This window comes from Centrocercus urophasianus, unplaced genomic scaffold (genome assembly GCF_019232065.1).
Source record: "Centrocercus urophasianus isolate 14NV4802_14NV808 unplaced genomic scaffold, USGS_Curo_1.0 seq_22, whole genome shotgun sequence".
In the NCBI taxonomy this organism is placed as follows: Eukaryota; Metazoa; Chordata; class Aves; order Galliformes; family Phasianidae; genus Centrocercus; species Centrocercus urophasianus.
In genome coordinates this window covers 4223458-4250833 of record NW_024884778.1, presented here as the reverse complement: position 1 = coordinate 4250833, position 27376 = coordinate 4223458, and the positions used below count along the sequence as shown (strand labels likewise).

Sequence of the window (27376 nt, the reverse complement as noted above, 5' to 3'; positions counted from 1 at the left end):
ATGGCATTTTGGATAGACAGAAAAGAAATGGAGAAGAGGGAAATCAGAGGTATGCGTCGTGGATGGCCCCACAGCTGCTGGGCTGGTTTGGGCCAGTCCTCCTGAGGAAACATGTCCTTGATGGTGGCTCTGGCCTGCATCACTTTGTTTTCAGCAGCTTTTCTGCCACAGAGAATAAAATCCTGCCAGGGGCAATTTCTCCACCCTGGGTGTGCATACAGCTTGTTTGCCATGTGCCTCAGAGCTGCTCTCACCGGTGCTTTCATAACCCCACACGTGCTCTGACACTTGAGGAATGGGGAATTTTTCAGATCTCACTCTGTGTTGTCACAGCTCACTGGGAGCCAAAGAGAAGTGAATTAGAAGTGTGTATTCTTTTCAGGTTGAGAAACTTTCCATGGCTGTTTCCATATTCGTTCAAAAACCTGTACTGTGTATGACTTCTGGTTTAAATGTCTGCTGATTTGAACTGTTATCATTGTTCTTTCTTTTTCCATTTCAGAAACCCCAATGGGAAGCATTGCAGAGAACCTTCTTAAAGCCCAAGAAATAGCCCTCAATGATCCTCGTGCACCTGAACAACTCAAGAATTACTTACAGAAAGCTCTTCTTGTTGCCCTTGGACTGGACCCTTATTTGGTTGCAATGGCAACTTCAAAGAGGTATGGATCCCCTTTTATAACTTTGTGCTTTTCTTCTCAGATTGTATGAATATGTTTCTAGATTCTCTGTTCAAAATGTGCCATAAATGTGGAGAGCAGAGGAGAGAAGGAGAGTGAGAGTTGACTGTGTCCAAATATATCATGACACTTGCACTGACACGTGTGTCTGAGTGCACCCATGGCCTTGAGGAGAGGAGGTGAGAACAAGAAGTCTAGCTGTAAGTTGTGTGAGCTGTTTTACCTGATTGCTGCTAACTATGGCAAAGTATTGCACCATATTCTTGGAAAAATAAGCAAGCCAGCTTCCAGAAAGGGCTGGCTGAAAAACCCAAGGAAACCCTGGATTGAACCGGTGCTGGGATAAATAAAATATGACAAAAAACTGCATCACAATCTCTGACTGCCCCTATAATAACAGCCTTTAAATGCAGCTTTTATCTCCAGCGCTCAACAAACACTAATTAATCTGCTAACTAAATAACTCTGCTAACTAAACTAATTAATTAAACTAATTTAAGGTATCGTTAATTCAGAAGTCCAACTGAAACCCTCATTATTCTTTTTTCTCCTTTTTTTTCAGTATATTACCCAGCCATGTGAGGTCTGCTGAACAATTCCCATTTATCAGTGTACATTCTGATATGTGGAAAAAGCCAGTTCTGTCTTAAATTGACAATGTGTAAACTGTTCCAGGCTGTGGATTATGGGAACACTGAGTGTTCGTTCTGTTGCTGAAATAATAGCTGATAGTTGTTTGACTTACGCTTGCTGTATGATAATAGCTATACATTATCTTATTAAAGTTGTTAAAGCATTTGTGAGGGGCAGAAAAGAGGTTATATGAAATGTTCTACTCTTTAAGACTTGGATTATCTGAGTGTGGCTGACACGGGTTATGAATTCTTTCTCATTTTACTGGTGAGTGGTGGGAGGAGAAGAGGGAGGGATAAAAAAGCTCAAACGACTCTAAATTCTGGCCTGCAGAAGTATCACCAGCCATTTCTGGTGGTTGCTTTCTTCAGATACGGTAATCTAATCTGTCTTCAGGCTATGGACTTTTTCCAGTCATCTTTTCATTTCCCACTGCAATAGGCAGTATCTCACTTTATCCAGACTTCTCTCAGACTTGGGTTCTGTGAAATAGTGTCTGGAGGTGCCCTGTTCTCTTTGCAGTTTGGGAAGAAAACATTCTTCTTTTCCCTTGCAGAAAATTTAAGGTTCTACTTCTCTTGCCCCATTCTGAGAAGAAATCTTTTTTTCAGCTGGAAAACAAACACACCACCAAACAAAAACTGGCCTTGGAAACTGGAGCAGTTTACTCTGAAACAGACAGTAGGCATTTGCTTGGTACCAATGGGAAAGATTTGGATTTGAATGCAGTGCTCCTCTTGGAGTATGTTCTTCCTTGGACACACAGCCCCTTCTTCCCAACCCAACACAGAAAGGCCAGGAGTCATGGCCAATCTGCTCTTGCTTATTACAGAGCCAGGCTCCCCTAGAAGTTTAATTCAGTGATATTTGTGATGTCTCTGTGCTGTTTTTGCATGCTTCTAAGCAGAGGTACTTTTTCTCCAGGAGTTCCCTTTTTTGTTTCTTTTATTCTCTGTGAGATATTCAGATTTTGGTTGCCACCATAACGCTGAAATTTCTTTTTCCAGAAAAGTGTCACCTGCCCATGGCTCAAGGGATGCTGGAGGAACCAAAGCCAGAGTTAAGCCACTCCAAGAGGACACTTCAGGCTGTTTGAATGGCAAGCTGATCAAACAAAATGATAAAATGACTCCCAATCAGTGTCAAAAAAGTTCCTCATATTCTAGTCCGTTTTGAGTGGGGATAGGATGAATGCCATGGAAAAGTTCAGAAAATGTGAAAAAATTCTTAAAAAGAGAAAGGGGATCTTCCTGCCGGTGCCAACCTTCCTGTTGTATGCATTTTGTCCCTCCCCCACCCCATACTTTTGTGGTCATTCATATATGCTCACACATGCGCTCATGAGTGCTTTCTGTCTTCTCTACTTCATCATGCTTCATGCTGCCCATCCCTTACAGAGCAGCAAGGAGATGGTTGTCCTCACTGCAGGGAGGGGGAAAGCCTTGGTTTTGTTTTGGTGGTGCCTGCTAGGGTGTTATGTGCTTTAGTGTTGAAGGTGGTTTGTGGCCAAGCACTTTTTCAAATAGCAATACTCAGGCTTGGATTCTCATATAAAGCTTATTACACTAAATCTATTCCTAGATTCATTCTTCCCAGATGTTCCCATCCTTTGAGTAATACATCATCACAGTGAAGTACTCTTATAATGTATTACACTAATACATTGTTCGAAGGACACCACTGATGATAAATTTCTTAAATGATGGTGCTGTCTAGGGATAATGACTCTAAGAGCAAACGCAAGGTAATGTAGTGATTTTTTTTAACCGGGTTCCAGAAAGAATATGGAGACATCTTAAAGCCATTTTCATATGGGGGGAATGTTAAAATATGCAATATTTCAAGCACTATTTAACAAGCGCTTGAACAATAGCAGCATTGATGATAAAGGCTCTACATTTCAAACTAGTCCCTCTATTCTGTTGTCTTCTTGCTGCATTTTAGATAAAATTTGGAACGATTCTGTTGTTAAACCCTTATCTGAAAGTGTTTTAAGATGTGATTTTATTTTAATAATGACTTAAAAGGTACATCTAATTTTCATCGTGAACAAAGAACTGTCTTTCTTAGAGCTTTATTTTTATATTTTCACTTTTGTCTTTCCGCAGGCCACATTTTTAGGATGTTTATTCATCTGATCAGAGCCAGGAAGATTTTATTAATTGGCAAGCTTAAAGGTTACAGTATCCTTGCTATCGCAGAAGAATTGCCAGATGATGGCAAAATCTTTGCATGTGCAGAAGTGCCGTATCTCGGAGTGAACAGCCAAGAAGCATTTGATTATTCTTCAGATGGTAAAAAGATAAGCATGCGAGTGGGACCGATAGCAGACACGTTGGAGGTAAAGTCTGTTGGAAGGGGAATTTGGGAGCTCTTGTTCAGAGCAGATTAAGGAGGTTTGGGCAGGGTCAGCTTGTCCTATTTCCTGCCCACAGGTTTCTGAGTGGTGACCCTATTTCACTCGCTAATATGTGAACACAACCTTGCACTGGAGTTATTTCTTATTCATGATAATGCATGGTGAGGCTCTGTCACACGAAATAGCTTGTTTTCTTTCTTAACCAAAATACTACAGATTTTTGACCACAGGAATCCTTTAAATTTAGGTATGTAGGCTTTGGTGGCAGAGTTTTATTTGACTTGGCTGCTCATTGGATTGGCGTCTCTAATTCCAAACATAACTGTGCACTGCTGGAGGTGCCCCAGTGCTCCCAACAATGGGAAAGTCCTGAAGAAGTCTGTAAATCACCCACAGCCCATCATTGTTTTCCTCCCAGTGATAACACCACGAGGAGTTGGACCCTGGGTTTTTCACTTCCAGAGCAATGTGATAAGCTTAAGATGTACAGACACATTAGATAAATGTGTTTCATTCTGAGTAGTGACTTTGTCCCAAGAACAAGAGAATCTTGTGGATCAAGCTGGAGGAGTTTCACATTTAATTCTATTTTATGGATCTCCATGGCATTGCTGCAGGTCCAGAGTACCAACATGAGAAGCCAATACCAGGTTCATTAAATACAAGGCATTTCTATCATCATTGCAAACCAATTTGAGATGATTCCATCTTCAATCTGGATGTGTCATTGTGAGCCTGATTGTAACTTTATTTCCATTAACAAGTATCTTAACTTTTTTTTTCTTCCAAAATGAGGTGGCCAGGAGCTCCCTAGCCTCTGGCTTTCATGACCTCCAAGTTTGATAAGAAAGAAACAAAGAGCTTTGCCAAGTATGTGAATAAATGAAATGTTACAGATCACCTGCAATGTGCAGCATTTAAAATCCCAGCTCCCTGCAGTGAGTGTGAAATTAATTGAATTGCTGTTGCTCTCTAGTGCCCATTCTGTGCAACTGACTTACTGTGACTGAATTGAAATATCTAGAGGCAGGCAGAGTACATGCTGTGTAGAGATTAAAAAAGGGAGCAAAGACATGAAAATTAAATCCTTAACACACGATGTTGCAATTGATTTTATAGCCTCTGATTGCAAAGCGCAGGCACGTCCTGACCCCAGTTCTACAGGTTCTTGGGGCTTCCAACATCTCTTTGAGATGCTCATGTTTGGCTGGTGAGATCTCTGCACTGGGATGTTTCTCTCTGAAAGGATTTCCACGTTGGACTCTGAACTTGCGTTGCTTAATCTGACAGATATTTTATTATTGGCACTACGATAATCAGAATTGCTTTACTTGGCCTCTAGGGCTCTGGTCACAATGACTGCAAATGATGAAGGGACACATTTGGTGGCCTCTCTGGGGCCTTTGTGTGCTGGGGTCATTGGGGTCTGTCTGGTGCAGGGCCGCCATTGTGGCAACACATGGAAGAGGCTCAGACTGTGAGTAGTGCTCTGCTTTCCCCCTAGAGAAGACCAGCTTAGATGGGAGAGAAAGTAGAAATAAAGCAGAAAAGGGTAATGCTGCCAAAAGTCATGGAGAGATTAAAGAGATTTGATCCCAACTGCAGGTAGTGGGGCCAGCATGTGCTGAACCAGAGTGTTTAAAATCTTTTCCCAACAAGCTGCTTAAATCTGAAGTGCTGTGCCTGAGCAACATGCCTTGCTTTGCATCAGCTGTTAGCAAAGGGTCTGATCCCTCCCAAACAGCTCCCTTTAATTCCCAGTAGATGTTTGGTGGAACAGTGAAAGCAGGATTAAGCCCGTGGGGAATGCAAACTACCAGCAAATTATTCCCATCCATGATTTCAATCCTTCCACTTTAAAATCGAAGCCACAACACAGAAAATAGCACTGTGTTTGCAGCAGATTCTGCTGATTGCAAGGCATTGTGTAAGCATGCCGGGGGTTTCTTTTTTCCTTTCTTCCCTCCTTTTACCAGACAGAATAGGTGAAGAGGTTGAGCTGCAGATCTCATTTCTCCTGTTTTGCTGCTTGTGAAGTCTGCCAACAGAATCCACCTTGACAAAGTCAAGGACTCTGCGTTTAATGTTGAACTGAGTGAATAAATTATGCATGAAATTGTGTCGGAGTCTCTAGTGTGCAGAATTGCTCCTTTTGATATGAAAGGTTAATTCAGAAAGGAGTCCAAAATAGCTGGAAATTGTGGGGATAAGTGGATAGTATTCACTGTTGTGAGCTGTTATTACTAGAAATTGCATTCCCTCTCTGGCTTCCCCAGAGATTTAGCTTTGCCGGTGAATATAAACTGTACTCAATAGAATAGCATTTAGGAGTAACAAGAGTGTATGTCCACATACAGTAAAATATTCTAATGGTGTTTTAAAAGGAAGCTGTACTTCTTCATGTATTCTGTGTACTCTAAGGATGGATTGCTATTGCATTTAGGTCAAGAACACAGCGTAGGGAAGGTAATAAGTTTTGAGTACGTCTTTATTACAAATATGCTGACTGTGATCCATTTCAAAGGAACTGGACAGTCGTTTGTGTCTGATTGAGTTTGTATGTGCCTTATGAGAGCACGTTGTCTCTGATCTGAGCTGCAATCAGGTTTTCTTTCAGTCTGCCAGAAGATTCATTCATGTTTTTATTCAGGATGTCCTCTCCCTGATCTTTTGCTGTATCTGTCAACAGTGTTGCTGTGCCCTTCTCGTGCTGGCTTTTGGTGTGTCTCTTCTGTGCAATGCAGTGCTACAAGTTCTTTTTTTTTTCCCTTCTTTTCCAATCCAAGAGGAAGTTAATGATTCACTGTAAGTAAAAGCATTAATTTTAGCCAACTTTGCTCTGAATTAAGACATTTCTTGTTGCCATCTGTTACCATCTATGATGCCTCTGTAGCAAGGAGCAAGGATTGCACTGTAAACATTCAGGAAATTAGTTTCAGCAGGATATTTTGCAGGCAGATTATTTCCTTCTGGATCTCAGTTTTCCTCACAGTTGGAGATGTTTGGGCTCTGCCTCTCCCTTAGCAAAGGACAAAGGGACCTCTGAAGTGCTGTGAGGTCCCAGGCAGGAGCAGGCACGATCTGCTCAGTCCCACAGAGAAGAAAAAGATGGTCAATCCCATTTTGAGAGGAGTAGCAGTGAGCTCTCCTGCTCTCTCCATCACTGCATTGCTGCTTCAAGCTTGAAGCTCTGCACTTGGACCTGCTGGGAGGTCCCAGTGTGAACTCGAAGGGAGTGTTTCAGGCATTCATATGTAAGTGTCTAGTTCTGCTTCAGCTGCCTTAGACATCTGACTTTTCCATACATGTTTGGGGTATATGAAACAGGATACTTGGGGCTGCACGTGGAAGCTGTGTGGTATAACTTAGGCTAAACAAAATGGACCTATTTGCCTAAATCTTGGCATCTAAAATCCACCCCCAAGTTGTCACAACACATTCTAGTGTCTTGCAAAGCTCTGCAACACACAAAGAATGTAATTAGAGTAGGAGACTGCAGAGGGCTTGATTTGGAGGAAATGGAAGGTGACAAGTGAAATTTGAGGCTGTTTTTTCAGGACTCAAAGCGGCTGAAGTGAAACACCTTCCAGCAGTGCAAGGATAACACAGGCTTGTGCTAGATGCACACTGAGCACAGGGGTCCTCCTGGGCTGAGAAATGTGATGCTGAAGGATGGTTTGGCTGCATGAGAAGGTAGATAAGAAAGGGATAAGCTGTCAGCAGGTAGACAGTGCAGAAAGAGGGTTGAAACAAGATGTCCAACAAATATCCTAGGAGCTACACAACTCCATATGGACCTAATGAAGCCATTGCATAAAAGTGAGATTCTTTTTCATTAGGGAGCCATAGCACAAAGCAGTAGTAGCATATGATTAGAGATTGCCACATCTGCTTCTGAAAACCTGCCCCCCACCTCCTCCACCCAGGAAGGTTACAAGTCAGAAAGTAGTGATAAGTCATGGTAATTGCTTGAATTGGCTTTGGCTCTTCTCTCTGGAGAATGAGACCTCTAATCTTTCTTTCCTCCTCCCAGCTTCCATCCTCTGACCCCTCCTGAAGCAGTGACATAGAGCAGACTGGCTGAGCTGTGGTTTGATATAAGATGTTCTTCCCCATATCAAAAGTGTCTCTGCTGCTTTCCACCAGTATCGCCCAAGAGGGAAAGGAGCTTCATTTCTTACCCACTAACAAGCTCATAATGATACCAGTTTGCAAAATAGAATAATTCAGAGCTTCGGTGATCCACTCCCTGCTATTTTCTCATCAGAACAGTGTGCACTCTGTTTCTGAAAGGTTCCTGAAATCTCTGTTTGGAACTATCAATCTCACTCCTGAAAACAAATTAGTTTTTCAAATATTCCATAGCCATTTGTTCTTGATGCTTTCTCTCGTACACCTCAGGGGATCGCTCATCACTCATTGTACACAATGTCTCCAAACACAAAAGGGAAATCTGGACTCAAGAACTGCTGTTAAAAGTTGTGGTAGAAACAGTGAGTTCTGGAAAACATAATTGTTTCTCTTTTCACTTGAAATGCCAAGACTTGAAAGCATTTATGCTTGCCTGAGATAGGTGGATGAGCCGTTGTTTCATTGCAACGCACACAGATGCAGTTAAATAGTCCCAGATGGAATCTGAAATATTCCATAGCAGCCTCTTGGGCAGCGAGTGCATTAACTGCCACAGGAGAAGGCTGTAAAGGCTCCCATCTGATCATCCATCAACACTTTTATACATTATCATCAGCAGCCTGCTTGGAGAGAAGGTGTGCCACATTTCTGAAAATCCAATTAGATGATAGAAGCCAGTTCTCTTTTATCCTCTGTTGCTGAGCCACCCAAAGCATTTTTTTAGATTAAAGAAACATCATTTTCCTTCACAGGAGCTATGCTGCTTTATCTCTGCCATGACCTGTTCTTTTATGTGCTTTGTAATTCTATTATTAATTGGGATTTCAACCATTTGCCTGTTACTGAAGTGGGACTCACTAGTTTGCAATTCCCAGGATCAGCCTGATGTCTTTTTCCCAAAGACTGTTACAATTGCCACTCTTTGGTTTGTGGATAGTTACTCTTTGGAGAAGAGAGAGCTTATTGCAGCAGCTCAGCTGCCACATGGTTTGATGTGAGTCTTCTCCCTTACCCTGATGGCTCAGTCCCCTTTGACTCAACGTGCAGGTGTTTCTGCTGTGATTCTCCACAAGACAAGCTGGGATGAGCAATCATCTGTTATATCCTGATTGTCTGTGAGAGGTTCAGAGATCTGGGCACCGGGGCTGCTGAAGAATTCTTTGTGAAGCATGGGAAACTCCCAAGATCTCCAGAAATAATTTCAACAAAAAAAAAAAAAAAAAAAAAAAAAAAAAGTATATATATAAAAAATAAAGACGTCCAGAGTTCTTCATATTTGAGTTTTTTATATAAAGGACTTTTAAATGGTAAGTTGAAACTGGTATTCAGACAGCAGGTAAATAATTAGTGTTTTCTCCATCCTCATTTTTTTTCCAGGCATTACATGCTGAGGATGAGCACTTTGATATAGTCTTTATTGATGCTGATCAAAGGAACGCTGTTAACTACTACAGCTTTGTCATGGATAACCACTTGCTGAGAATGGATGGAGTGATCTGTGTAGAGAATACACTCATGAAAGGACAAGTCTACCTGGAGAACATATCTGAGGAAAATGTACTAGCTGTCAGAAAATTAAATACAGTGATTAATTCAGATCCTCGTGTTGAGCAGGTTGGTGCAATGCAATTGGTTAGGCTGCCTGTGGTACTGTATCCATGGATTTTGCAAAGTACTCGTCAGAATCTTTCTTTCGTCGGTGTCATTTTTCAAGGAACCTAAAATGGACCCAAGTTTTATTATAGTTTACCTTTCCTGAGTTTCTATATACAGCAAAAGTCCCTATTCTCTGTCTACATCATCTCCAGTGTTAAAGGCAAGTTAAATTTGAGCACTTGGATATGAATAATCAGCTCTAAACATAACCAAGGAACCACCACTTGCTTAAGGCCTCTGGAGGCTACAAGGCATTTCCAGCACAACAGAAGTCAGTGAGGCTTTCAATGCACTTGTTACCAATGCTACCCCAACACAGTGGCACCAGCATACAAGGCTCACACTCATGTACCCACTCTTCTAAGAGCCTCCTTTTGGTTGCCATAATACAGGATTTGGGCTTTGTGCCTCATAAGCTCATCTTTGTCTATCTGCAGGACAGAGAGCCTCTAGAGGTGCCTCCTGTCATACCCCATTATTCTGTCATCAACTCAACCGTGAAACACCAAGAGCAATGACTTTTCTTTGTAGAAAAGGGAAAGACTCACAGTGGATTTCCATGCCCTGTATATTACCATTAGCCATTTAATGAGTGTAAACAGCATGTTGTTTCTGTATTTAATTTTGTAATAGTTTGATCCTGGCGTTGAACCTCCAGCACTGAGAGCCTCTTTCACTGAAGTGTTATAACAGTATCAGAGGCAGTTGTCAAAACCCACTGAAATTTACCTATGGGTTCCTGTGAATAGTGATGAACACTGAAGTGTTCATTGAAGTGAAGCTATTATGGTTTGCTAAGTTCTGAGAATGATTCTGGAATGTCTTCATAACGGCATTAGCCAAGCAGTGGAAACCCAGAGATCTCAGCAGCTGACACTCATTTAGGAAATGGAGAGGCAAAATTGCTTTTTTTTTTTTTTTTTTCCTGGCATTTGTGGAAGTTGGGAGTTTGGGAGAAGAATGTGAGCAAATATAGATGCCTGACATATTTGGGTTGGAAGGAATTTTAGCTAAAGAATAACAGTAGGAGAAAAACTGCTCTGGCCTAATGAAGGAAGGACTTTCCTTAACTGTTTATGCATTATGTCTGCAGATAATTTTACCTGTGCAAAGCGGGCTGAGCGTCATTCGAAGGAGCCCTGTACCACCAGATGCAGTGATTGAATCAAAGGTGTGTATTTTCTCTTCTGTGAACATTTCTGGGAAAGTTTTGACTTTGCTGAGAACAGTGATAAGAGCAGGGATTTGCTGTTGAGGGCCCAGACTTATGCTCTGCTGTGCTGTTAGTGCCATACAGATTTAGCTTGTCCTATGGAAAAGATGGTGGGTTTTTTGGGTATTTTTTTTTGGTAGGAACTCCATTTTATGTAATGGGTATCATCCAGCTATAATGAAATTCCCATCTGGAATTGTAATCGCCCAATTCTGTAAATCCAGACCCAAATGTCTTGATTATTTGGGGGTTTCTGACTGCTCCCAAAGCTATATCCACTAGTAATTCCTGGCATTTCAAAACCAATATTTTAAACATCTTGTATTTTCCATTGTGATTCCAGCCAGGGGAAAATGATGTATGGCAGCTGATCAGATGACAGCTTGGTTAAAGTTATTGGCTGATATCTTTATTTGCGCACCAGCCCTGTGAAGATATTTTGACTGCACAGCATTTGAGCCAAATCCTGCTTTTGGAAACAGGTTCTCAGCCTCCTTCTTCCTGGAGGCAGCTGAACTGGAGGGCAGGACTTGGTCCAGGGAGTGAAATAGATGGAAGACTTAATCAGTTCTTTTCTGAGAGGTCATACCTGCTCATGTCCTTGTTCTTCACAGCAGAGGTAGTGAGGTGCTGGAACAGGCTGCCCAGAGAAAGCTGTGGTTGCTCCACCCCTGAAGGTGTTCTAGACCAGGTTGGATGGGGTCCTGGGCATCCTGGTCCAGTACCAGGCCTTGAGGTTGGTGGCCTTGCCTGTGGCAGGAGAGTTGGAAGTGGATGATCCTTAAGGTTTCTTCCAAACCAAGCTGTTCTATGATTCTATAATCTCCCATGGGAAGCTGGGAAGGACTGCACCCTACTCTCATGTATTTGGAGTGCTCAGTGCATCTTCCCAAACATAGCCCTTCTGCTACATCACCTTGCACCTTGGTGTTCCCGTTGAGAATAATATCAGTAGGGGTAAGGATTTTTTGTTTTTTGTTTTTTTTTTTTTGCTTTAATTAATCACATCTTTGCATTAACTAATGGGTCAAGAAGACACGGATCCCTGTACACGTTCTCACTTCATCCTCACAGGCAGAGCCCATCGCAGCAGTTCTGGTACTGAGCTTTGCCCCGGATTGTGTTATATGTATCTGTCTTCATTTTAGAAAGAAGTGATAAAGGATGATGTTTTCTGGGGTTATAACAAGAACCGCATCCTTGACCGGCTGCGTTTGGATGACAAGGTGGCCTACGTCACCGGCGGTGGGCAGGGAATCGGGAGGGCCTTTGCTCACGCGCTGGGAGAAGCTGGTGCTAAAGTGGCTGTGGTGGACCTGGTCCTCGCAAAGGCAGAAGCAGTGGCGTGTGAGCTCAACCTCAAAGGTAAGCATGACACTGCCCTCAAACTGGGGCAGTCATTGTTGAAAACTTCCGCCTATAGTTCTTTCAAACATGAATATGAGGTCAGACAAGGAACAGAATATTAGTAGACATAATAACTGAAGTCCAAAATAAGAGGTAAAATCCTCTACAAGGCACTTCTATTTTAGCAGTAAAAACACAAAATGTAACATAAAATTGAATTTCCCCCTAGAGTCATGCTAACCTGCAAAGGGGAAAAAGAAAACTGGAAATATAATTTTAATGAGAAAAGAAAGGAAGTGTTACTCATTTTATAATTCCATTTGTGGGATTACAACCAAGCTTTCTTCAAAGTTCACTACTTCATCGCCTCTGAAGATGGAACGTTGCCGAGGAAATTTTCACAGTCCCAGTTGGACACAGACAACAGAATTTGTGTCCACTCTGGTTTCAGAAAGGGTTTGATTACCAGTGGATGATCTGCGCATTAAAATCTGGAGTCTCCACTCTGTCTTAAGAACTGTAAAGCTTTTTTTGCCAAATGGAAAATATTCATGAAAACTGTGTTTGTGCAACTGGAAACTGTATTATCCAGCAAAACAAGCCCTTGCAGATACATTTCTATTACTCATCATTCTGCATCTATCAGCTTTTTCCTAGGGAAGGGGCAAGGGATGGTTCGTTTCTGGTTTTGACACCGTCCTGAGCCTCTGCAGAGAATGCTTGAAACAACAGATCCCAGACTGTATGATGCCAGCTTTAGTAAGGATAGGACACTTCACAATGAGGATTGGTGCAATGGTTAAAGCTTTGATTGCTGGTCTGATCCCTAACAATGACACAGACTAGAGTGTCTCCAGTTCCTATTACAAATTCTTAAATTTAAAAAATCATCTAGTCCCTCTTTCCCTGAAGCTTTTCATTTTCTTATGCTCTGAAGCCATATGGTCTTGGCACACAATAGCTGTGCCCTACAAGTTAACTTGCCTTTTGGATATTTTTTTTACAGTGAGATCCTGCATATCAAACAGAGCTGTTCAGAAATAAATGAGATAGTTGATAGAGCTGTGAGACTTGGGATGCCAGTGGTCCATTTGAAAATGAACTTAACTTTTCTCCAGGGCACTTTCAGTAGGAGTTTGATCATCGGTCCTTCAATGGCTGTCCTATCTCTGCTCTTTTGCTGGTGGGTTGCAAGCCCAAAGAAGGTGGATGTGGTGGAGGGGTTATGCAATGCAGTTGGAGGGGTCATGAGGCACTGCAAATATTATTGCAGCCTAAAAGAAAGAAAGTCTCACTTTTCAGTCTTCACATATCTTTATCTTTCAAGGTCAAATACTCTCTGTCAACTTGACCAGTGCAGCTGGTCAGGGCACATCTATTCCATCTCACGCGGGTTTTTAAGGTTTCAAATTTATTGTCATTCCTTGTTGGAACAAAACCCAAACTTTGTAATGCTTTTGTGAAAGAGAATTATATCCAAATGCCCATTCTTGGAAAGGATCTGGAAAGGTCAGATTTTCAATCTCTTTCTCCCCAGACGTAACTAGAGTGCCTAGCCTGGACCTCAGAAGCTTTTCCTTGAAAACTTTTGTTGAAATCAATATGTTTCCATGAAACACTTTGGCTTCAAAGAAGCAACGTATTCTGTTGGAAATAAATTTTGACAAAAAGGTTCAGCTAGCTTTACTCTCACAATATTCACATGTGTAAATTAAAGCAATACTTGTAGTACTAATACATATTTTTCCTGCTATAATAGACACAAAGGAGCTGTGATTTTTTCCCCCCCACACTCTTTGTGGATCTCTTTCTCAAAGTTGGAAACAGCGCACCCCAAGTCATCCCCGTACTGAATACTTATTCAAAACATTTTACTTAGCTTTCTTAAATCCACTTTGCTTCTTATACCAAGGAGCCCTTTGCTGTCTTCCAGGATGGTGCCATCATTTCATGATGGATTTTAAACATCAGAAACTCTGTGATCTCAGTTTTAGCTTTGGTAGACATCTCGGGTGTATCTCCCTTGGCTACAGGGGTCTTTGTTTTTACATCCTGAGTGAATACCTTTTTCAACTGTTGCTAATGGATCCTGACAGAAGAACCAAAAATGATGAAACAGAACCAAAAACTCCTAAGGGTTACCTTCCTATACATACTCCTCTGTCTTCAGGGGGAACCCTTTCTTCTACCTTAAGGGAAGAATTAATCTGATGGGATTTTTAAAATGTGCATTTTCACTGTAAACTATGCAAATGCCTTCCCCACAATGTCACCTCTGATCTTCTTGTCTGTATGCAAGGTATTACTTCCATTTATGCTGAGAGCCAAGAGATGGAGCCCCGTGGCAAAGGGGCTCCCCTTCAGAAGGGCAGATTGGGCACGCTGGGGCTCCTCTTCTGCTCCTTTCATCACAAAACTGCCCCCACCAGCTTCACAGAGACAAACTGAAGACTAAAGAGGTGCTTTTGTACTATCATGCGTGTAGCTGCAGGGCCGTGTGTTTCTTGCTTCTGGTTGATACTACAGATTTAAGCTATTGTTCCACTGTTTGTTTTGTTTACTTATTTAATCAGAAGGTTTGGGGTAACAGTGGAGAGAAAGAAGCTGTTTATTTTCTTCTGACAGAGTGCAGAGATATCAGCTGATTAAGGTCAAGCGTGGGATTGTTTGAAATGAGCATGCCTTCACTAATTCTTCTCTAGACACTCAATGCACCTTTTGTCTTGTTTTTGTGAACTATCATGTAGGATGAAGCTGTAAATGGGGTGAGAGTTGGAGGACAGGTGAAGAGCCTCGTTCTGTTGCCCTTAGTTACACCCATTTTGCCTGTTGAATAAGAATGACCACGATGGTTTCCTCTAAGTCTCAATAACAATTAGGAGGAGCGAAGTGGGCTGTCCAGATATTCTTATTCTTCCAACATGTTTATCATATAAATTGTGATTAACTAAGAGGGCTTGTTCATTTTCTGTAGGTGGCTCCCTGCATGGGGAGATTATCACAGGGCTGTTATTGCTTTGCCTCCATCTTAAGACTTTGTCTGGGGGAGCCTTCTCTTCTGCTCAGAAATATTTTTTTTGAGGAGAGATCTGAACTCCATACATGTTCAAGAGGGGACAGTACAGCAGTGCCCATAGCCCTTTGGAGACTGGTTTCTGAGCATTCTCGTGAGGTCTGAAGCATCATCTGGGAGTTTAGATACATCTTGAATGCTGAAGAATGCATATGGTATTGATCAAATGGTCTCAAATGTCCATGAAAAATGGGTAAGGTACCAGTCAAATGGTCTCAAACATAGACAATCAGCACTGCAAGTAATGAGCCAGCCCTTCCTGTCTGCAGTAGGAATCACCTTTTCCTCTTGCTTCCTAGGAGAACTGCTTATAACACACAATCTTTCCCCAGTCCAGTGGTTTGCAATAACCTTGTTACAGTGGCTTAATAATAAGGATATTTAAAACAGAATTTGGTATTAAATTAAATGAAGCTAATTGCAAATCAGCACTGGAGCAATAGTCAACATCTGGATTGTTTTTCTAGGAAAGGAAAGCACAATTTTTACATAATTTCATATCCAGCAAATCTTTTCCCTTAAGAATGTTTGTGCTGCTTACACTGACAGTGTGATTTGTAGCAAGTAAGGCTTGGCACCACGACCACCACACCTGTGAGCCTGCAGGTATTTCCAGTTAGCTCTCACCTAAAACTGGGTTAGTTTTCTCTGAAGCTCCAGGCTGACCTCGCACTGCAGTTCAACAAGAAAACACTTTTTTGGACAAATTGGTTGAATTTCTGTAGCATCTGGAGCTCTGTTGTATAATATATGTGTATGTATTTGCATTTGAGCAAATGAAGGAACCCATTGCTTTGCCTTGTTCCGGAATTGCACTTTCTGGTCCCCAGCACCCAGGAAGTGCTGGAGTTGCTCCCCTGCTGGGAAGCTGCAGTTGAGTGTTTGGACAGAAGATGGTGCAGTGTTCACAGCTTCGTCCTGCTGGAACGCCGAGCTCTGCTTTCAATCTCAGTTTTATGTTGTCTACCAGCAGGCAAACCAACTCCAGTTAGCAACTTAAATTTCATTGCAGTAACAAATGCACAACTGGCTATGGTTTGTTAGCAGCAAATTAAAGTGGCAAATATATATGTAATACATACATACATAGAAAATACAGATATATAGTGCATGCAGATAAATTAATAAACAATCATAAGACCAATTTCTTTTTTCTCTCTGAATTCCCATTCACCTCTGTTTCAATTCAGGGATTAAAAGCATTGCCCTTGCAGCAGATGTGAGCAAACCTGAGGATGTACAAAGGATTGTTGATACCATTGTAGCTCGATGGGGTACGATTGACATTGCATGCAACAATGCTGGAATCAATATGAATTCTGCAAGTGAAGATACTTCACTAGAAGAATGGGACAAAACTTTCAATGTCAATTTACGAGGACTATTTTTGTGCTGCCAAGTGAGTGTGAAATGCTGTACAGGTTTGATATGCGAATGGGCAGCAATGTTCTTAGTTTTATTTACCAAGATTTTATTGGTTTTTGGTATTATTTATTAAACACCATTTTATTGTTAATGTCATCATAATGGGGTTGACTTCATGGGATTAATCAACTTACAGATTTTGGTCAACATTTTCAGAACAGCTGGTCATTACTGGCTGTCCCAGCTCAGGTGCTTAAGAATGGCCTGATTCTGGGAGGGTGATTATCTGACACTTCCTGAAGAGCAGAGAGCTTTGGGGAGCCATTGCCAGCATCAGTGATTTAAAAAAAAAAAAAAGAAAAAAAAATTGCCAAAAGCAAAGTTGGTCCAAAATGGCAATGGAATTTTTCCTGCATCAGCCATTTTTATACCAAGTTTTTATATTGAGTGCTTAAAAAAATGTGTGAGAGCATACACTCTTCTGAAAAGTGAAGACTAATTTATTATCATGTCATTATTAGCACAATCACAAAAAGGGTCACTGGTCTTTCCTTTAATTTCTGTCACAGGCTGCAGGCCGCATTATGCTGAATCAAGGATATGGGAAGATAATTAACACAGCATCTATGGCAAGTTTAATAGGTGAGTGATGAGAGCTAACAGTTGTGCTTCAGAATCCATATTTTAATTACTACCGATGCTATTTGAATCAATTAAACCTGTATTGGGAAGGAGTAAATCACTGACATTTTGTATTAGAGGAAATGTACTACAAAATTTTTATTGATATCATTTTTCAACATTCATCTGTCCTCTATGTTTTAGAGCACTTACTGCTTTTTATAGAAGAGGCGGAGTCACCTCTGTGCCTGATGCAGGGATGGCATGGGAGAAGTGCTGGTGCATTCCCCACTAATTTCAGGAAAATGTGTTTCAGTGCAGGAAGTGGTGCCCTGCTGATGTTTACAAGACACCCAAAAGCCATTGTGCCACTCCTTGCCACGGTACCATGGTTATATTTCATTGCCGTTGCCAACAGGTGTCTCCACCGACGCTGCTGATTCAGCAGCGTCGTCAAATGCACCAATAAACCATTGTAACATATGGAACGAAATCCCTACTGCTGAGCTAATCTGGAAGGCAGTTACATGCTGGTGAACTGAGGCCCATGTAACAAAAATTGATCAATTACACAAATTAAGCATAGCCCTTTAGGAATTTATTTTATTGGTCTGGACATCTGTTGCAGTATTGTCCAAATCCAAAAATCAAATGGTGCCTTGGGTTGCCAAGTTAGGCAAGAAAATCTAGTAGCTATAAAAGTACAACTGAAAACCCCTGTATTAATATCATGTCCATCTGCTGAACGTTACATAAATATGCAGTCTTTTTATTTTCCTTGGGAATAACATTTATTTTTACAGTGCCCAGTTTGACTTTCTGTGACATTCTGTTCAGTTTATTGCGTAGTAACTTTAAATGTTTCTTCAAAAGTGCATTCATAATATTGTTGTTAATTGTTGTCAAGTGTCTTTACCAGCTGTTTCACTTATGCTCAAGCGCAGGCACCATACTCCTGCCCCAGCTTTGTGTAACAAAATCTCCTGAAACAAAAGTAGATTTGAAAAGACTGCAAAGCTGTCGACTTCAGGTGCCCTCATGAAGTGCAGCTCTGAGTGCGGCCCAAAAGGAGCATTGTGCATCCTGTTTAAATGGCACTGAAAGTTAATGCATGTGGGCATGGGTAGGCCAGAAGTTAGGAGACAAAGGGATGTGTTTACCTTCTGAACCTGTTTGGATCTTGGCATGAGAAAAATCTAGTAGTTATAAAACTACAACTGAAAACCACGATGTTCATATCATGTCCATCTGCTGAATGTTAAATAAATATGTTGGTTGGTTGGTTATTTAAGTATGTTGGCCAACTGGCATAGTATGAAATGTTTCTAGAAATAGTTAGGGGATATATATATATTTTTTTTGTAGGTTGAGTCCTTCCTGAGAGATAGAGGAAAATGAGGAGACTCTTTGTAGGATAGAAAGGTTTTTGTTTGTGATTTTTTATTTTCCAGATACTTTGCTCAGAATCAATTTTAATTAACTGAAGATAGGCTGCATACATTTTGCATATGTGCATGTTGATTCTGGTGTTTGACTGGAATTATTCCAGACGTATGCTTCAGCAGCAGAGAGGAGGCTGCTGCAGCTCTGTCATTTGTACAGGTGGAACTCCGCTCTAATTTTTACAGCAAATATCTTTAGTGGGAAGTGATCTGTTCTTCTCTCTGTGTGTGCTTCTCATTAACATTACGTGGCTGCTTCAAGGTCAGGCGAGAAGCCTTACGAACAAGGTAGCAAAAACATGTGTCAGATGTTTAAAATGTAATGCAGCTGATCTTGGCAGCATTTTTATCTGTTCGCCTCCTGCCTTCTCCATGCGAAACAGGAGCGAGTGTTCTCCCTTCATGCAGGCCTTATGAACTCAGAAATCCTGATGACACCGCTTGAGGCATGGCTTCCTTCACAGGCTCTGGTTTGGAGCGCTGAAGATTTGTGGGTCTATGAAGCATTACCCAAACATGTGGCTCGGGGAATGGAGGAAGTGGTACAGATGCTCAGCAAAGTTTTTGTGTGTCTCAGGAGAAGAATATCCTGTCTTGGTTACCTTCTTTAGCCATTCCTATGAAGACAAAAGCACTGACATGTGGAGAGCCTTGTAAATCCTAACACTCCTGCCCCAAATCAGAGTGCTGACTGCTGGCAACCACTAGCTGCTCTCACCCGTGTGGGCAAGAGGTGCAGAGACAGTGCCAAAACTCTTATCCTCTGAGCAAACTTCCAGTGATTTATCACAGACAGACGTGTTTGGAAAGTTTAGCAATGAGATGCTTTGGGGAGGTTGTGAGGTTAACTACCCAAGTTGTACATAACTTGAAGCTGATGTGCAGCCATTAATCAGGAAATTAGGTGCCACTCCTGCTCGAGAGCCCACACAGAGCACTGTGTTTGTGGGGTGATGGGGACATGGATAGCAGCAGGTTTCTGCAGGTTGGAATGGGAGTCATTTGGTACAGAACAAAAAATTAGGGCAGAAGAAATGCTAGCAAAGGGGACAGTGTCAAATAGTTTTAATTCTAAAAAGGCCCAGTTTTCAGCATACCCTCAGCAAAAGGAAGCACTAATTCTTGCCACAATTTTTTATGTTCTTCAAATCCATTCGTAGATATCGATCTCCATTCGTAGATACTGCAGATATCTCTGTTTGTAGATACTCTGTGTTCGGTGAGGCATTGGCACAGGCTGCCCACAGAGGTGGTTGAGGTCACTGTCCCTGGAGGTGTTCAAGAAAAGGGAATATGTGGCACTGAGGGCCATGGTTACTGGGAAGGGGTTGATGGTTGGACTAGACGATCTTTTCAACTATAATGATTTCATGGTTCTGTGACTCAAGGCAAAGGTGCTTACTGTCTTGCTCAGCACTTTGCAGCAGGGGTCTTCACTGTTTCAGAGCTTGGTTAACTCTGTCACTGTCTTCTTTTCACACTTGAAATCAACACACTTGGAAATAATTGTTTTAGACAAAAAGTAGTTGTGAAGGTGTTGGGGTACCCTAGACAGCGGTGGTTTGGAACTTATTCACCAACTTCATAAATTCGACAAAGCTTCATGAGTTAGGCCAGTGTAATGTCAACTGCCAGTGACTCCACGTGCTTCTATCCATGTATTGTGAGTTTCACCAGAGGCTCCCAGGGTGCAGAGCTGCCTAACCGTACAAGTCACCAATGCTTGTTGCATATTTACTGACATTCAGACTGATTTTCCCCGCTTTCACAAAGTTCCCTTTGATGTCCCGTGACATCAGTGCCTTGCACCAAATTTATTTAAGGAGATCACGATAGCCAGCAGGTCCTCAGAGAGACAATGTACAGGTGGAAATCCCAACAGCCACACTGACTCAGGTTGGTTCTGATGGGTTTAAGGCACTTTAAACCCACTGTGGATTTGTCCTTAAGCAGCTTTCTGGGAACACTGCAAGCATGAGAGCTGGCAGAGGGGCAGAGCCACCAAGCACACCACACTAACGAGCTTGAACATTGTAATTAGCAAGCCGATCATCTTCCCTCCGTGACTGACATGTGACATCCCTGAAACATCTTCAGAAGCTTTAGACTCTGAAAGTGGTGGGTGTTCAGGATTTTTGGGACGCACCTGTGCTCACATCCATACAAACACTGATTAGATAATGTGTTTGCTTCAGACTGTGGGTAATTTAAAAATTAAAGTGAATAATTTGTTCCAGGGAGATATATAATATGGTATGTTATATACAAATCTGTAATGCATGTGTATTATATCATGTGGTGTGGTTTTATATCAGTATTGCACTGTATGCATATTTTCCATAAAATATACATGTGTATAAAACGTAAACGTGCAAACATCAATGTGATTATTTATCCTTCTTGGAAAAAGTCAAGCACTTGCATATATGCTTAGCACACTGCTTTTGGCTTTGCCAAAACACAAAATGTTTTGAGTTCATTTCTTTTATTTTTTTTTTGCATTTCTCCCAGATGCTGAAGCAAAAATGTGAGGTGACCAGAGATTCAGTTTTGCTGTGTGATGGCTAAACTCTTGTTGCTCCCTGCCTGGTACCAGGGAAAACGCCAAAGAATTCATTTCAAGGCAGGGAACGGCGCTGGAACTTCCCCACACGCCTTAATTTGAGGAGAATAAATATTTTCCTATTTCTGAATCTCTTCCAGTTCCACACCCACAGAAGCAGTTGGCGTATAATGCCTCCAAAGCCGGGGTCGTAAAATTAACACAGACGTTAGGAACGGAATGGATTGACAGAGGAGTAAAAGTCAACTGCATTTCCCCGTAAGTAAAATGTAGTCTCGTTCTGAAGGTACAAAGGGAATGAAATGTTCTAAAAAGCTCAAATGAGCAGTATCTTGGAAAATAAAGTTTCTAATTAGTAGGTGGATTGCATCCCTTTTTATGTTGTCTTTTCCTTAACAAAGGTTTAAATACTTATAACCGAGCCTGCTCTGTTGCTGTGTATACTCAGGGATTTAAGAAGAGGTTTTAGCATTTGATAATAGGTTTTCCAATAATGTGAAGGGTAGTTTTTAGCATTTCTCTTCCAGATGAAATATTTCCTTAGTCTGTCCAAGCCTTCCGCGGTTAAAGAAAAGGCTTTTGACACTTAATAGACAATACTTCTTTCCCCTTTTTGCTTGAGACAAATATATAGGCACTTAAAACGCCACATTGCAGCGCTGTAATTGAGATAGTGTTCAGCTCTGACAGTTGCAGGAGGCCAGGTGTAATTTTGTAAATATATATCTATATTTATTACAAATTACATTTTCCTTATTTTTGGAGGCTTAAAGCTGCATGTTGTATTTTACGGTGTTTATTCACAGAGCAAAGTTTTCTTGCCATCTTTTCTCTCCCTGTTTCTCGCAGTCATGACCAACACAGTCGTTTTATTAAACAATTAACAGTGCATGATAGTGCTAAGCAGAAACCCAAGTGGATAGCACTAATTGGAAGCGGTCAAATTCCGTAGACCGTTGAAGTCAATCAGAGTAAGTAAGAAGGGCAGGATTTTAACCCAGGAGTTAAATTGTAATAATGAAGTTATAATGTATGTCAAATTAGGAAAAACAAATTACATATTTTAATCCACAAAGTGGAAGAGAAAAAAAACCACGGAGCTCAATGGCAAGTGCCCGTGTTTTTACTGTCAGTTCGACTCTCCACTTCCTTGTGCTAGCTGTCTTCCTTATGATTATTTATTACTAATTATAGCAGTGACTCCAGCCTTTGCTTGATGTGATCCATGGATTCTTTAAACAGCATCTCACTTGCTAGTAGGATTTTCCCCATGCCAGTACTAGCAGCTCTGCTGTAGCATTCTCACAGCTAGGTCTGCTGAATTTACACAGGCTTTTGCGAGCCAGGGGAGATGAAGGGAATTAGGGAAGCCCAGCAGGACCTGGCAGGAACTGTGCCTGCAAATGCACAGGTAATCGTTACCAACAGAGATGGGATAGTATGCCACATTTACAGTGATCACAGGTGAGAAGGCTCTTAGAGGAGGAATTACCTATTCTTAAGGGGTTTACATAAATTTTAAAAGTCTCCACTGAATGATCAAAACTCATTGTTTTGTGTAAGTTGGAAACTTACACTCTTATTTGAAGAAGTTATGCTTTTAAAGGCAGTTGTCAAAGCATTGGGAAAAGAGAGTCATGCTTCTCTTTTTCTACTTTATAAGCCAAAATAGGTTGCAGTTTTATCATCATGTCTTTAACTCTAACTCTAGCTCAAAATCCTATGATAGCAAGTGGGATTTTTCTTTGCAAAGTAATAGCCAGGAAGGGCACAGAAAGGACAAAGGTTTTGGCTGTACTGAATGTCTCCAGCTCTTTCTCTCCAATGCAGTCCAATGCATGGACTGAAAGGCTCCCAAATCCTGGCAGAGTTTTACTTCAAAGCTTTGGTTGAGCCTCTCCTGTCCAGACACATGTGGAGCTCTGGGTCAGTGTTTAGTGAGATTTGGTCAGATCCCCCTCACTAAAAGCAAACTCTGCTTATGCTTCTGCCTGTATGAGAGATATGAAGCTTGTTTCTGTGATGCCATCAGAGCACTTTGCTGGGTTGGAAGAAGTTCCAAATGCACAAGTCTATCTGAGTGTGGATGTCCAGTGTAATGTGCAACATTTTGAGATATTTTGAGGGCTATGAGAAACACAAGAGCTGGATATAAGCTGTGATGGAAGACTCACTCTGGATAATCTATGGAGAAGTAAAATATGTAGGTGTGCCCTTAAGTCCTTTGCTCTCCCCACACTTGATTTCTTTAATGCTTTAAGGCATTCACAGCACACATCTGCCTGAAGCTCCATACACTCCAGTCTGGCCTTGAACATTATTTCACCATGCAAATCTTTTGGCCTTTTTTCCTCTTCCTATCTGGTCACTTTTTATCAACTTAATTTCTTAACGAGTGCATAAAACTTATGCAGACCGATGCATAAAAGTTATCAATGCATAAAATGTTATGGCAGAGTCCTTAGCATAATTTATTGCATTTATAAAACCGAAGATCCTTTTCTCACTGGCCAAGCAAGTCTCAAGCCCATGGGGAGAAAGTGACTGAGGTTCCTTGTATCGCATGGGATCCAAGGAACCTGATGGATGCTCTATCCCTGGAGGCATTCAAGGCAAAGCTGCCTCTGGGCAGCCTGGTCTGGTGGTTGGCAACCATGCACACAGCAGGGGGTTGGAGCTGGATGGTCACTGTGATCCTTCTCAAGCCAGGTCATTCTATGATTCCATGACTTTGCCTCTTGTTTCATGCAAAGCAAGCATCTCTGTGCTTAGTCCTTTTGCCATTGTCTATTCTGTTGCTTCCTAGCTTGTTCCACAGCTGGTGCCAGGCAAAATAAAAGTGCTGGACTTCATCAAAAGAGGCGTGCAGTTTGGGCCACAGAGGGGATTATGTGTAAATGGGGAGCTGCTCATGGTGCATGTGTTTGTCTCTTTCCTGGTCCCAGCAGATATTTCAAGTTAGGTGGGTGTGATGAAGCAGGGAACTTTGAGGACCTCGGTTCTCAGCTTGCATGGTGTTGGGATGCCTCATTTTGCAGCCAGCATGCTTGACCAATGGGCACTGTGTGAACAGGATGCTTTCAGCCCAGTGGGAACAAGGTGTGAGAAAGCAGGTAGGGATCTCCCCCAAATTTGGGGTCACCAAATTTGGGGGAAGGAATGGCAGGAGAATGAGCAACCCGGAATCATCTCAAGGCATCCCAATTAAGAGGCATTACCATCCCCATTAAGCAGCAGTCATTGCTGGTAAGTATCTTTGGACTTAAATCTAATTCCTTGGGAGATGTCCCAATTAAGTGGATCTCTTGATTAAACACTTCCTGATTAAGTGGAGTGTACTTAACTCATTCAAATTAATAACTCATCTGAAAGAAATCAAGTTACACACAGATGGAATCTCTTTTTGCTCTCATTTGGGGATTGAACGCACGTAACAATTCCAGTTAAGTATCTGGTAAGTGATATTTTTCCTAATGTGTCTCTCGAAGTGGAAATGTTTTAGGCAATTGTTTTTGGTTTTTGTTTTTTTTTTTTTTCTTTCTTCTTCTAATGTCTCAAATTGTCCTGTGTATCAATAATTAAATATTGATGCTCATGTCTAATGTTAAGGAACTAGCAGTTTGATATTACATTGACATGCAACAGAAAGTACTGATAGGCTCAGCACTGCATACGAGATGAGGTAAGGAATTAATGCATTGGCAGTTGTCTTTGCTGGAACTGGTTAGAAGCCAACTAAAATCTGCCTAAAAGGGTTCAACAACATTAAATTGCCCAACTTGGCACCAAAGCTTTCCCAGAAAATGTGTAGTATCAATGACATGCCTAATATTTATAGTGCCATCAGTATGTGTGTTTGCAACTTTAAGTTTTGTGCTACGTTTTTTTCTCATTTATAGAACAAAAAAATTTGTAACGAAGTTTTGTCACACATCAAAATTTTTACTACTCGATGTGAGCTTAGGGAAAGGTCAACCAAGAGGTGCAGCCCCTGGCTGAAATCAGATCAAGGATGGTTTTTCCAAACATTGAAAAACATCCTCTTTAAGTGAAATCTGCTGTATTGGAGGAATGTATGCTGTATTTCCTAATCTGCATTCCCTTTGGGTTAAAACTTAAAAAAAAAATAAAATAAAAAATAAAAAAAAAAGCAAAAGAATTATAAGGATTTAAATTTGATGTCTGATAGTGTAAAGCCAGAAATGATTATGCGGGTGGTTTTGTGAGCGCAGTGAGAGGCACGTGGGGGGACGGAGTGCGATGTGTTCTGCTGCTCATAGTATGGTTCTCTCTGAAGAAAACCAGCTCTTGAGGAGCTTGGGTGAGCAAGGGGAGAGACTAGGAGCTGCACTTAGGGGAAAGAAGTAAAATCTGCAGCCCTATGCTGGAATGCATTTGATATTATTACACCGCCAGAGCCTAACCAAGCTGCGTTGCTCAGTGCTGTGAACTGCTGTAGTGTTTATTGTCAATTACAATAAAAAATAAAGCTGATCTTTAAATCCTGCCTGATTAATGAAAGCAGAAATGTTTGGAGGAAAGTCTGAATTAGTTCCACTTTGTAACAGAGTAAATAGAAGATTTCAGCCTTCAGTTAAAACAAAAGGTAAATCTCGTACCCAGAATCCAGCATGTCTCAAAAAATAATTTCCTTGGAAGTATAAATTGGGATGCCGATGAAGTTTCAGAACAAAACGGGTATTTTTATACTTTGTTCATTTCATATTTATCACTAGCTTGTTTGCTAATTTTCATTTGCAAGAGGCAATTCTTCCAGCTAACTGGCTGCCTCAATGGGCCACTGATTTCTTTGAAGTGACAGTCTGTAAATATGCATAAAAAAGAGATGCAATTAGCGTGTGTGTGGTTCAGTGCAGCCTGATTTCATTGGCAAGTTTACCCACAGTGTTGATAAGCTACATTATCTAGAAAATTGGCCGCTGAAAAACAGCACCTCTGATTGCCAGCAAAGGTTCCAGATAACAGGGTGCTGAAGAGAAATATAATTGAGGTTGAATATGTTAACCAAGGTGTCACATGCTCCTTAGAAGCGCTAATTTATCAGCATGTTGGAATTTTTATTAACATTTGGAATGCATTTCTACCACACTAATGAAGTGGAATTGGCAGTTCAGGTTTTAGTTATTGTCATTTCTGAGAAGTTAAATGTAATTTCTCGTTAGACACAGTTATGTAAATATATTTGTTCAGGGGCTGAAAAAATTATACATTTCACAAAATACAAATATGTTGTTAAGGAGGAGTATGACAAATCAGTCGTAGTTAAAGTCATAAAAGCCAGCCAAACATTCACCATGCATTGTGCTTTCCGGAGCATCACTCATTTTTAGGGCACCCAGAGAAAATGAACTTAGCAGAGTTTTAATAAAATGGGTTGTCTCTCATTAATGTAAAGCAGGCAAGACAGGTACGTGCTTTGCTGGGGCATTTGTTTGATGGGATTCCACTGTGATGTGTCTCTCCTTTTTTGTGAGGAAAGAGTTCAGGGCTGAGAAAGGTGCTGGCATTTGCTTTCCTTGTATTTAATGTGTGGGAAGTTGGGCTGTTTTCAGTTTCTGGGCAGGATATGAACATACTGTGTAACATCATGCTGCAAAAAGAGAAATCAGAATAAGGACAGCAGTTCCCAAGTGTAGCGACAGACCTGGTTGGAGGCACTTTTGATTTGAATGCCATGTTGTCTTCTATAAGAAAATGTAAATTGGAGTTGATGATGAGTAACCCGAAAGTTAGGGGGTCTTGCTGTTAGCTAAGATGACAGTGTGCGTGTGTTCTCCTTTTAAAATAAATTCTCTAAGCCTGCCCAGTGGTAGTGCAAGGCAGTCGGAAAACAGCGCTGCTGAAGTTTGCATTATGAGCTTCGTCCAATGCCAAGGCTCTCCGTGCTGCTGCCCACGGCTTTCCTTCTGAATTAACACCTTGCACTGCCTTTCCACTTGGGCCAACAAATCCCTAAACCCACATCGTGTGTGCTCTTCACAGAGGCATCGTGGACACGCCGCTCATCCACTCCCCGGAGCTGCAGCCATTGGTGCAGCGCTGGCTGGCAGACATCCCCGCTGCCAGGCTGGCACGGGTCACCGACCTGCAGGCCGCTGTTGTCTACTTGGCCTCCGAAGCTTCAGACTACATGACGGGTCACAACCTGGTCATTGAGGGTGGCCAGAGCCTGTGGTGAGAGCCCACCAGCCTCCCTTCTTGGAAAAGTGTTCACTTAGAGTGGTAGAGTTAAGTGCAATCACAGTTTTGGCCTCTGGATGAATGACTGGCTA

The 27376-nt window shown here is 41.5% G+C and overlaps 1 protein-coding gene across 1 annotated transcript; it reads left to right on the top strand.

The window, feature by feature from the left end:
* Window positions 1–27282, top strand: LOC122162967. Its single transcript, XM_042823776.1, has 11 exons — window positions 1–49; window positions 503–662; window positions 1356–1432; window positions 3422–3654; window positions 9181–9417; window positions 10553–10634; window positions 11828–12037; window positions 16283–16491; window positions 17027–17099; window positions 21224–21341; window positions 27087–27282. Exons 1-11 carry the CDS (start codon window positions 1–3, stop codon window positions 27280–27282), a joined length of 1644 nt encoding a protein of 547 aa, XP_042679710.1.
* The last annotated feature ends 94 nt before the right edge of the window (window positions 27283–27376 follow it).